The sequence below is a fragment of the Nelumbo nucifera genome, chromosome 6, assembly GCF_055504915.1.
Source record: "Nelumbo nucifera cultivar China Antique chromosome 6, China Antique-T2T, whole genome shotgun sequence".
Taxonomy (NCBI): Eukaryota; Viridiplantae; Streptophyta; class Magnoliopsida; order Proteales; family Nelumbonaceae; genus Nelumbo; species Nelumbo nucifera.
Genome location: NC_142654.1, coordinates 66345834 through 66357903, shown reverse-complemented (window position 1 = coordinate 66357903; position 12070 = coordinate 66345834). Strand labels below are relative to the sequence as shown.

Below are 12070 nucleotides of genomic sequence, written 5' to 3'. Positions count from 1 at the left end.
TCTAACCGGTTAGTTTGGGCTAGAGTTCGATTAGACTTGAATAAAGTTGGAATATAATCATGTTCGAGTCTCGAGTTAAGTTTTAATTAGTTATTCGAACTTGAACTTGGCCAATAAGAAGTTCAACTTAAAAGCTTGTGAGCCTAGATCGATTAATACATACATACACACGTATGTATGTATATACATACATATATTATATAAAAATATATTTTTACATTCTACATATAATATAAAAATATAAGAATGTGTTATATATTATTAAAATATATTATTTATATTTATAAAATATAAAAATATATGTATTTGTGAACTTTCAAGTTGAACTAGAGCTCATTGAATATTTAATCCAATAGAGCTCAAACCAGGAAATAGATTTCGAAGATTGAGCTCAAACTTGAAGTCGAACCTAATAGTATTTTAACCAAACTGAGACATGACAAGCAGTTCAGCTTGGCTCAGTTCTACTGCACCCCTACTTTGAGGTGCTTTGATGAAGCTATTCAGAGAGGTGAAGCAGACAACGAGTGAACAATTGATTTGGGCTTTTTGAAATTTCATCAAACATAAGCTTATAGATTGTCCATGTAGGGCCTAGCTTGGAAAGCTAGAAGACACTTCACTTCAGCCCTCCCAAATGGGCACTAGTGCCTGATTGAGAGGGCTTCAATTTTGATTGAGCTGTGTTGAGTGTGCCACATGGAAGACGCTACTGAAACTAGCTTTACTAAAACGTCAATTTCTTAGCTGAATTAATGTGTACTTGGGCTTTCGGGGTTCTTCACTAAATAAACCTTTTAACCTTTTCATGTGGGGTCCACTTTACAAAGTTATAAGTCCCTGCAGACCTCCCAAAGGGGTCCACCTTACAAAGCTATAAACTCAACCGTTCCAAATGGGCATTTCAACACTTTTGTAGCTATTCAGTTTGGAAAGAGTACAAGTGCAAATATGTACGGTATAAATACATATATTTTAGATTTTGCATTCTACATATTTGTAAACACTTTTGTAGTTATTCAATTTGAAAACAATACAAATGCAAATATAATATAAGATTTTGTATTCTACATATTTGTAAACATTTTTACAGTTATTTAGTTTGGAAAGAGTACAAATGAAAATATGTACGATACAAATACATACAAAATATAAGATTTTGCACTTTACATATTTATAAATACTTTTGTAGCTATTCAGTTTGGAAAGAGTACAAATGCAAATATGTACGATACAAATACATACAAAATATAAGATTTTGCACTCTACATATTTGTAATTTATACTCCTTCCAAACTGAGCCTAAAAATTTGTCAAGTGCAAATGGGAATACAAGAAAGTAATGACCAAAGAAGAAAACAAATGACTTCATATATTCCAAGAAGAAATAGACGACTTTATACATGTAAACATGAGACTTTTAGTTTCAGGCAAGGTTTAAAGTACCAGAAATGCTATGCGTATCGGAAAGGTAAATTTAAAAGATGTATCGGGATATGCTTTGGATATGGATGAAAAATTAAGATACGCATGAAAACACATGAAAATGATATAAATACTTTAATAAATCATAAATAAACATCACTATCAATAAATATAATGCTTAAATGAACTATTTATACATAAGCATCACATGTTTTAATGGGTTTTGTGAAAAAACATATTATAATCAACAAACGGGAACAAAAACATACTATCTAATAAAGTACTTAATTCAATTCCAATCTTCATGTTCCAACTTCAAATTTTAAATCTATTATAATTTACAAGTTCAACATTTGAATCCCAATATGATATTTACAACTTTACATGAATCACATAAAAATACAATTATTATATAAATTACTCAATTTTAAGTGTTAATATGTTAGTAAACTAAATTTCAATTGTTATTATGAAATAAAAAAATAATTATTTTTTCAATGATCATCTAATACAAATATTCAATTAAACAAATAATAATTGTTTTCATATTTTTGAGGCCACAATTATATTCACATTCAAATTATAGATTATCACATGAAATATATCAATAACTTTTATTTTGTATATCTTTAAATATTACTAAAAATTCTTTTTAATTGTTTTAAACGTTTTGCCAAGTGTTATCTAATCCAATTAAACAATTATTGAATCAAATAATTATGTAAAATTTGTAATTATTGAATAAAATTTTTTTCTGTATTTTTAAATTATTATTTATTTTTATTCAAATAATTATTTTGCATGTTTTATTTTAAAAATTAAACAAATATTTTTTTTGAATGACTTCATGGACATCTATTATTTTTATTCTAAAATTAATAATTATTTTTCATGTTTCATTATAAAAACTAAATAATTATTTTGCACTTTTATCCTAAAAATTAAATTAAAATTAAAAAAAGTAAATATGTAACAAAAAAATTGAATGGATTTATGGACATAATAGATGAAATACTTATTTTGCATGTTTCATTCTAAAAACTAAATAATTATTTATTTTATTCAAATAATTATTTTGCATGTTTTATTCTAAAAATTAAACTAAAATTTAAAATGTAAATGTATAGCAAAAAAAATTGAATGGGTTTATGGACATGATACATCATCCATATATTTACTATAAATATTTATTATTAGAATTTAAATCATAGCAAAAAAAAATAGAGAAATAAGTAAGTATTTATAATCTAAAAATTAAAAAATTAAAAAAGAAACAAATTAAAGTTTTCACATGATATTTCAGTATATTGATGTCAGTCTTACCTCTACAACATACTCAACCTATAGGGTTAGATCATGTAAAATCGAAGAAATTATTTATATATTATTTCAAAAATTAAAAAAAAAATCAATTATTTAGAAAAAATTTCAATTGATCTATGGACATGGTAGATCATCCATAGGTCTACAACATAATCAATTTTTAGAGGTAGATCACAAGAAAAAACCTAAAATATTCATTTCTTTCAGATTTTTTACTATTTTGGAATTTCTTCAAATATTCACAAAGATCTAAATGTAGGAGCAAAATAAGTGGGATCTTTTGCACAAGAATAACATATCAACATACACAAAGATGTTTTTAAGCATCCAAACTAAAAAAACACAAAAACATTAGCTGAGATTGTAAAAAAAAAACTGAAAAAATACATATTTTCGCTCATTTTTTAACAGTCTTGAAAAAATTGTTGGATCTTGCAAATTTGTAGATGTTTTGGTGGAATTTAGCTTGATTTCAATATCTAGGAATGGTATGAAGATTTTTAGAGGGTTTGGGGAAGAAAGAGGACTTTTGAAATGGGTTTAGAAACCCTTTTTCGAATGAAGATTACTTTTTCCGCAACAGTAAATTATATCACATTGTATTAATCAATATGCTACCAATACGGGCATGATACGCTTTTCGGCACGATGAAAATGAATGGTACTAAGGATTTGGTACTGTTCCCAGTGCTGGAACCTCAAAGATACAATGATATGTATCATAACAAAATTTTGAACCTTGGTTTTAGGTCATGTATAAAATCTTCCAATCCAACAACCAACATCTAACATGATAAAAAGCTTATGGGACCAATCAAGAGTGAAGACGTCAGTAAGGTTTAGGTCCTCTGTTTACCTTGCTCTCTACGTGGCATATTTTTAACCAAAAAATATCCATGGCATATCTTAGTTGGAGTCAAAATGACACTCACCATCAAGTTAACTTTTTTCTAGGACTGTCAATGGGTTGGGCTTGCTCAAGTGTTGTCCCGATTAACAATTGGGTCTGTTCTAGTTTTTGTTTATCTCGAACCAATTCATACTTGGAATCAATTATTTTATCAAATATATATGATATTTTATTTTATTTATACTTTTTATTATATTTTAAGTTTAAAATGGTAAATTTGATAGATAATAAATAAGATAATATTAGGGGTGCTCATCGTTCGGTTAATCGAACCGTGGACCTTTTTCTTTAACCAAACTGATAGCCGAAACTGAATTGAAGCCAATTGGTTAACCGGTTCGGTTAACCATCGATTCAGTTTGTCGGTTTTTCAGTTTTTTAGTTTTTACAATATATATATAAAAATATATAATAAAAAATTATAAATATATATAAAACATATTTATTAATTTATAATATATATATAATATAAAAATATATGTATATCGGTTGGTTTGGTTAAATGCTGGTTTTTTATATTGGTTAACCGAAACCAAACCAGTACCTTCAGTTTTTTAAAAACACCGAACCAATTGGTTCGGTTTTGGTTTTTCGATGTTTTTGCTCACCCCTAGATAATATTAGTTAAAAATGTTTAATGTATTAACATATTAATAATTTAATATTCTTATAATTTTTATTAATGTTATTTTATCAAAATTTAAAATTTAAGTTCTTATAAATAACTAAATATTGTTTTCAGCATAATTGGGTCTATGGGGTCTAAATGGACCCCAGTATTAACCACGGCACGGTTATGGGTTTATGATTTTGAATTTTTGGTTCGATTAATAATCTGTTCGAAATTGGTACCCGGCTGGCCGGCTCAGACCCGACCGATTGACATCCCTGATTTTTTCGGTCCTCTGTTTCCTCCCTCCAAAAACCACTTAACCAAGTGATGATCCAATACGCTCGCCCAGTCGTCCTGCCGCTTGGTCACCGCCAATGTATCTGGAACTCTTCCCTCTCTCTCTCAATGTGTTTTCCGTCTCTAACAGGTAAGTCGAGACTTGCTTTCCTACGGGTTGACATCCCTCGATTTTTTCGGTTCTCTGTTTCCTCCCTTCAAAAACCACTTAACCAAGTGATGATCCAGTACGCTCCCTCAGTCGCCCTGCCGCTTGGTTCACCGCCAATGTATCTGGAATTCCCCCCCCCCCCTCTCTCTCAATGTGTTTTCCCTCTCTAACAGGTAAGTCGAGACTTACTTTTTTTTTTTTTTCTTTCTAGTAAACGTTTTAAAATGTAGCCGTTATAGGCTTTCCAATTTCAAAATCCCAAATCTTAATTTAAAAAAATAAAAAAGAGTAAGAAAATACTGAAGATTCTACCGAATCTATAATGGCCAAATCTACTCGTTGTGCAGCTTGCAAATATCTTCGTAGGAGGTGCTTACATGATTGCATTCTCGCCCCTTATTTCCCTTCAACCAATCCAGAAAGATTTGCTTGTGTTCACAAAATCTTTGGAGCCAGTAACATTACTAAGATGCTACAGGTAAGCAGATATTTAACCATTAATGAGTTAATGATTTTTTTATTTCTTTTTTTTTATATTTAGTGGGAAATATAAGATTAAGAGGAAAATATTTTCGTATTTGATGGTTTTATAAATACTTTTTTTGATCTATATATTTGATTTTGAAATAACGCGTCCCTATCATTGTAGTTAACTAGTTAGTCACAATACCAATACTTATTGGAGGTGAAATAAGCAACTACTGCCAAGTTTTTTTATCTGTAGTTGGCTCCTTAAAAGAACTAGTTTACATTTTCAGAGTTGATGCTCTCTTCATCATAGTGACCTAATGTTTCGATAGAGTTACAAACCCATTTTGAACTTTTCTAGAAATGCTTATTTCATCAATTTTGATAGATGGCATTTGTTTCTTCTTTGGTTGGAGCAGCAACTACCAGTCCATCAACGTGCTGTGGCAGCTGATTGTATGTCCTTTGAGGCAGGCACAAGGGTCCGAGACCCAGTTTATGGCTGTGTTGCAATTATATCTCAATTACATCAACAAATAATCATCACTCAACGTGAGCTTGCGGAGACACAGGGCCAAATTGCCTTCTATGGTGCACAACAAGTCCAAGATCTAAAGCAGAAGACCCAGAGCCGAATTCAGTACAATGAAACCATGTGCTTCAATGCAAGCCAACAAGACTCCCTTCACTTAGACCAGTCCATGCTAGACTTTTATCGAGCACCAGGTCTTCTGTAATTTGTTTCTTGTTTACTAATAAGTGTTGGGTTTGAGCTCCAAATGTCCATTCTTCCATAATTTACTTGTCTTGTAAAGCCTTGGTTACAAGTGTTAATAAGCTTAGTTATTTTTATATGAATGTCTTTAGTAATGGACAAATAAGTCTTAAGTGATCTGATTGTGAATGTCATAAAATCAGCAAATAACACAGGCTGGACAGTGCTGCTTAAAGAAAAAGAAGAGAAAAGAGGCTAGAATGTGAATTTTAAATGTTGACAAAAATCAAGGAAAGTATATCTGGGAAAATGGTTCAAGAAAAGATTGCCATGGGTCTGAACAAATATAAATATGTTTGCTAATAAGCCTTGAGGATTTAAAGAGAAAATGATCTGAAATTTAGTAGGATAAATTGGATTCCTTAGAAGGTGTAAGTAAAGAAGAAATGAAGGCTGTTACATGGATTTTCTTTTTTGAACAAATAATTGTTCATGCATGAAAAATATCAATAAAAAATAGTGCTTGCATGAAAAATAGGTGTAAAGGATAGAGGGGAAGGTCAGAATTCTGGTGGGTCTATCATTAATACTGCTATGAATGATAGATTAGCGAAACAAGGAACTAGAGGATTACTATAGATTTGAAATTAACTGCAAATTAGTACAATATTGTTCTAGACCAAGATAAATACTTCATTATCTCAATGAAATTAAGGAATTTTGGCATCATTTTCAGTAGTGGTTAATTAGATGGATCTGAAGGGCAATGAGTACAGTATTGGCAGATGTCTTACCAAACCAGCTATGAAGAGGGCATTCTTATGTAGCAAAAGATGAATGCTTTTGTTAGAGTATTGGGCTGCATGAGCACACCCACATGCACAGTGTTCTGTTTTGGCTAATGCAGTTAGTTACACTGAAGCATTAAAAATATCTGCACCTTCATGGGCTTGGCATTAAAAATATCAAACAGTAACACTGAAGCATTTTATTTTTTATTTCATTGCTCATACAATAGAATATTGAGTGGGTACATATAGAGAACAACGTGCAGTAACTCTTTGATCTTTAAAGATAAAAAGTCCTTGGAGTCCACTCAAGTCATGATTGATTGAATCTTCTAAATACCATGTGGCATCTGTATGATTAATAAATAATAATGTATTAGGTAGATTAGAATTAGAACCACAGTAATTGGCTGGGTTCATATAGACTTGTTTAAACCAGGTTTTGGTTCCACATATTTTGATCAATGAAGGATACTATATTAAAAGTTTAAAACAAGAAAAAATGAAAAGTATACAGATTATATAAGTAAAAGGCCATACAATGTCTAGGAAGAGAGAAATATGACTGACCACAACCAAAAATTCCCCATGCACCATTAAGTACAAATCCTTTCCCACAATAAAATTCAAAATCCTTCAATTGAGCCAAATCTCTTCCCAGAAGTATAAAACCAAAGACAAAAAGCATCAGGTCCTGAAGTGTTATCCCATCTAGAAAAAAGGGAAAAAGAATCCACAAGCTGCCTTTTTTTTGAAAGATAAACCAGAGAAACACTAATCAAATAAAAATAGTACAAATTAGATGTTCCAACCAAGATGATGGTGAATACCACCAGCATTTATCAGCTACAAAAAAAAAAAAAGCCCTTTGAGCAATAACATGGGCAACGAGAGTAGCAGTTATCCAAAAACTGTCTGGTCTCTAAAACATAGATGACAACCTTCACATAACCCTAATCATGCATTAAAAAGCATCAATGCAATGCCAATGCCCATAGCTTACAACCATGATGACAACCCTATGAATTATCCAGTTTTCCCTTTCCACCGGTACCTGTTTCAGTGACCCTTAATGTAGCCATATGTTTATTAATCCCTTCTCTTTCTTGGCTTGTGGAACCAATTGAGCACACAGACTGGCTAAAAACCTAAAATTTATTTTCATCTAATTAAGGTTTGAATTTTGCAATTTCAGTTTCAAGGAAATTTTGTTCTTCATAATTGAAAATATCAGGAAATTTTTAAGAAAATATGAGAAATCTTGTAGCTTAGTTCTCAGCATAAACACTACAAGAAAAAGGGCTAGGCCAGCGGTTTAGAGCCAGCAGCCACAAAAAGTGTTGGCCTAGATGTGGCTATTTTCCTTTTCATCTTAGATGACTTTGCAATCAATGTGTGAATTCATTGAACAATGCATGTATTTTTCGCAAAAAAGCCAAAGCTCTGTTATTGTTCACCAGATAGCACTATGCTGAATACTTGTTTGTCTCTGTGTGTTGTGTTGGGGGTGACACCTTATCACCTCTTCTTTGTATTACCTTTTTCTCTTTTAATAAAACATTTTCCTTTAACAGAAATAATAAATACTTGTTTGTTTCTGTGTGTTGTGTTGGGGGTGACACCTTATCACCTTTTTCTTTTTTAATAAAACATTTTCCTTTAACAGAAAGAATAAACTCTCATTGTTTGACTGGCTAACCCCACAAGTGACATCTAAACCGATACTTATTTATCCAAACAGTGGTGAGACTTATGACCCTGATCGCAAGGAGTGGATAGTAAGTTCCCTCTTAACCCTTTCTATTAAATTGTTACAAGTTACAATATTTTTGATTTGCAACACTAAGGATATTGGCTTGGGGGGACCATTGATGTTCTTTGAATAGGACATGAATTGTGCTCCCAGGCCATTCCCCAAGCTCACAATTTGTTTTTTCTTATTATGTAAAACTGCCATATAATTGGACAATTAAGTTGCAGGTTTTGTATCTTTTAATGCATTTTGTCCATTTGATGGATAGTACTAGTCATCTACTTCTTTTTGCAATTTTACACAAGGGCCACCTAGGTTTTGACCTGTAAAATTCACTCACTAAAAAGAAAAACCATTTCTCTGTGTAGACAAGAAATTGAACCTTCTTGCCAAGTGTCCAACCTGGGTACCTACCCTCCTATTGGTGTGAGGTTGAGCTCAAAATCCAGACAATCTAGTCTACAATCATTATCAACAGTTTTGGGCAATAAGCTTTTCAAGTTGGGATCCTGCTATGCATACTTGGTCATATCTGATGATGTGTGACCTGGTCACTCCTAGCTGGAAGTGGCTACGCTCGTAGCTAGCAGCGGACGAAGCACCTGCGAGGAAGAAGGTGAAGAATTCCTGGTGAGCTCTCTCGACGGGAACACTCTGATGCTTAAGTCAGAACTCGGTGGAGAGCTGGGAAAGAGAGTTGTAGAGAAATAAGCTAAGAGTGGAGATGCACAATTACCTTTGCCCATGAGGGGTCGGGGTTCTTATATGCTGATGTCCTGACAAATCAAGTATAACCGCCTCTAATTCTCTGCTGCAGCCATTATTTTCCAGGGCTGAGCTGGTGGGCGCAGGTAACCGTTGCAGGGTACGGCCCTGCCAGACAGGGGACACTTGTCAGGGCTTGGCAGGCACGACGCCGCCTGGCCAGAGACGTGGGAGCAGTCTCCAGATCTGGTGGGTACGGTTGTCAGGCGATACACCGAGCTACCTGGTACCGAGCTACTGCTAATATGCCGAGGTGCTTCTACCCGAGGCAAGTCTTTGAGGCGGCTACTTAGGTTTGGGCAGGAGCCTACTGGCGAGCTTACCTGAAGTGCCTTTAGTTCGGGATGTTCCTTACCCAGGGATCTTAGATCGGGGTGTTCCCTTCTTGAGGAGGAGTTCGGGGGCTCCTTACTGAGGAGGAGCTCGAGGGCTCCTTACTGAGGAGGAGCTCGGGGACTCCTTACTTGGGAGGAGCTCGGGACTTCTCACTTGGAGGGACCTCGGGGCGCTCCCCCCTTGGGAGAGAGCTCGGGGTAATCGGAGTACCACTTTGCCACGAGTTGCCACCTGTGCCGAGCTGTCAGGCTGGGTCCCAGTGAGCTCATTAAGCCGAGTTGTGGCCAGGTTGTCGTGCCGAATTGTCCCTTATGTCGAGTCATGTCCATGTGTCCCCCTATTGTGAGGTCGGGCCAAATCACCCTCCATCAATTGCCCCCCACTCCCCGTGCTAGGGGTCTTGACCCAGTGCGGGGAGTTCACGGCGTGACGGGTGGATTTGGCTCGAAGTTCAGGCCGTCCAGTCAAGCAGCTCGTTGGTCGGACCAGTTCGCAGCTCGACTCAATCAAGGGTAACCCGAGTCGCATACAATTCACGCTCGGACGTCACGCGACTTATAGACTCCGCGGACGTCAAAAAGTGCGCTAAACTGATTTCACCTCGGGGGTCGTGTAGCCGCTATGTCTGAGCCAATTGATGATGCGTGACCTGGTCACTCCTAGTTGAAAGTGGATACGCTCCTAGCTAGCGGCAAATGAAGCACCTACGAGGAAGAAGGTGAAGAATTCCCGGGGAGCTCTCCCGGTGGGAACACTCCGATGCTTAAGTCAGAACTCGGTGGAGAGCTGGGAAAGAGAGTTGCAGAGAAATAAGCTAAGAGTGGAGATGCGCAATTACCTTTGCCCATGAGGGGTCGGGGCTCTTATATGCTAATGTCTTGACAAATCAAGTATAACCGCCTCTGATTCTCTGCTACAGCCGTTATTTGCTAGGGCTGAGCTGGTGGGTGCAGGTAACTGTTGCAGGGTACGGCCCTGCCAGACAGGGGACACTTGTCAGGGCTTGGCAGGCACGACACCGCTTGGCCAGAGACGTGGGAGCAGTCTCCAGATCTGGTGGGTACGGTTGTCATGCGATACACCAAGCTACCTGGTACCGAGCTATTGCTAATATGCCAAGGTGCTTCTACTCGAGGCAAGTCTTTGAGGTGGCTACTTAGGTTTGGGCAGGAGCCTACTGGCGAGCTTACCTGAAGTGCCTTCAGTTCGGGATGTTCCTTACCCAGGGATCTTAGATCGGGGTGTTCCCTTCTTGAGGAGGAGCTCGGGGGCTCCTTACTGAGGAGGAGCTCGGGGGCTCCTTACTTGGGAGGAGCTCGGGACTCCTCACTTGGAGGGACCTCGGGGCGCTCCCCCCTTGGGAGAGAGCTCGGGGTAATCGGAGTACCACTTTGCCACGAGCTGCCACCTGTGCCGAGCTGTCAGGCTGGGTCCTAGCGAGCTCATTACGCCAAGTTGTGGCCAGGTTGTCGTGCCGAGTTGTCCCTTATGTCGAGTCATGTCCACGTGTCTCCCTATTGTGAGGTCGGGCCAAATCACCCTCCATCAATATCCTTTGTGTATTTTGAAAGAGAGGAAATTTTGGTGCTTCATTCATTAAGTGCTTTGACGAAAATCTCTCTTCTAATGCTATATAACCCCTTCTACCCTATGCTGCCTTCATTTATCAGCTGTGCATTATCATCTGGTTCTGAAAATGTGAAATGAAATAAACATGTTGTTAATTACTAGTCCTGATCATATTGTGACAAACTGGTTTAGATGTTGGTTGATGTAATTAATCACATCTTATTTGCCTTGCCGTTGCTCTTTTTCCATGCAGGAATCTACTGGAGTGTCAGATGAAGATTTTATTTCACATGTAAGTAAATGGTGTGAGGCCGAGGCTTCCCTCATAGGAGGCTGCTGCAGGACAACACCAAATACCATTAGAGCCATATCTAGAGCACTATCCAAGTAGTCTTCTGTCTTACCATCGCTACAGTAGTAACAATTCACCAGCTTAGAGTCCTATTTTTAGAGAGAGAGAGATGTAAATATACATCAAGGCAGAAGTAGAAAAGGGCTGGAATATGATGTTTTCCTTGTCGCTTGTTTTTTTAGGTTGCTTGTAACTCTGGATTAACTGTGAGGTTGGAATTTTACAAAAAAATTTCCTAGTCTCTACTTTTTCTCTTCTTTTTCCTATGCTATATATTCAAATCTGGATCTTTAGCCTTTTACCTTCTTTTAAAAAGGTTTTTGTGGTCAGGACTCGGGAAATAACTTATTCAAGAGATTTATTATGTAATGTGGGGTAGTTTAAGTAGCCGGAACAGGGGAGAATCCAACACGGAAAAATCTAAGAAGAACGAGAGGGGGAGAGTTTTGGTATTGCTGCCGCTGCTGGTTCGACCGGAAAAAGAAATGAACAGTGGTGAACAGTGCTCTAGAGGAAGGGGATGATGTACAGTGAGAGCTCGTTCCCGATCACCACACCGGGAGGTCATTGAACCGACTTCTGAAGGAGGTGACAATGCTTCTATT

The 12070-nt window shown here is 36.4% G+C and overlaps 1 protein-coding gene across 2 annotated transcripts; it reads left to right on the top strand.

Annotated features, from left to right (window-relative positions):
* Positions 1-4517: 4517 nt before the first annotated feature.
* On the top strand, positions 4518-11716 carry LOC104606843 (LOB domain-containing protein 4-like). 2 transcript variants are annotated; one of them, XM_010272239.3, is made up of 5 exons: positions 4518-4698; positions 4797-4892; positions 5067-5197; positions 5607-5913; positions 11367-11716. In XM_010272239.3, exons 1-5 carry the CDS (start codon positions 4599-4601, stop codon positions 11387-11389), a joined length of 657 nt encoding a protein of 218 aa, XP_010270541.1. In that variant the 5' UTR covers positions 4518-4598; the 3' UTR covers positions 11390-11716. The 2 variants fall into 2 exon arrangements, with proteins under 2 accessions (XP_010270541.1, XP_010270542.1); XM_010272240.3 differs by lacking the exon at positions 4797-4892 and having other exon boundaries at positions 11367-11715.
* Positions 11717-12070: the final 354 nt, after the last annotated feature.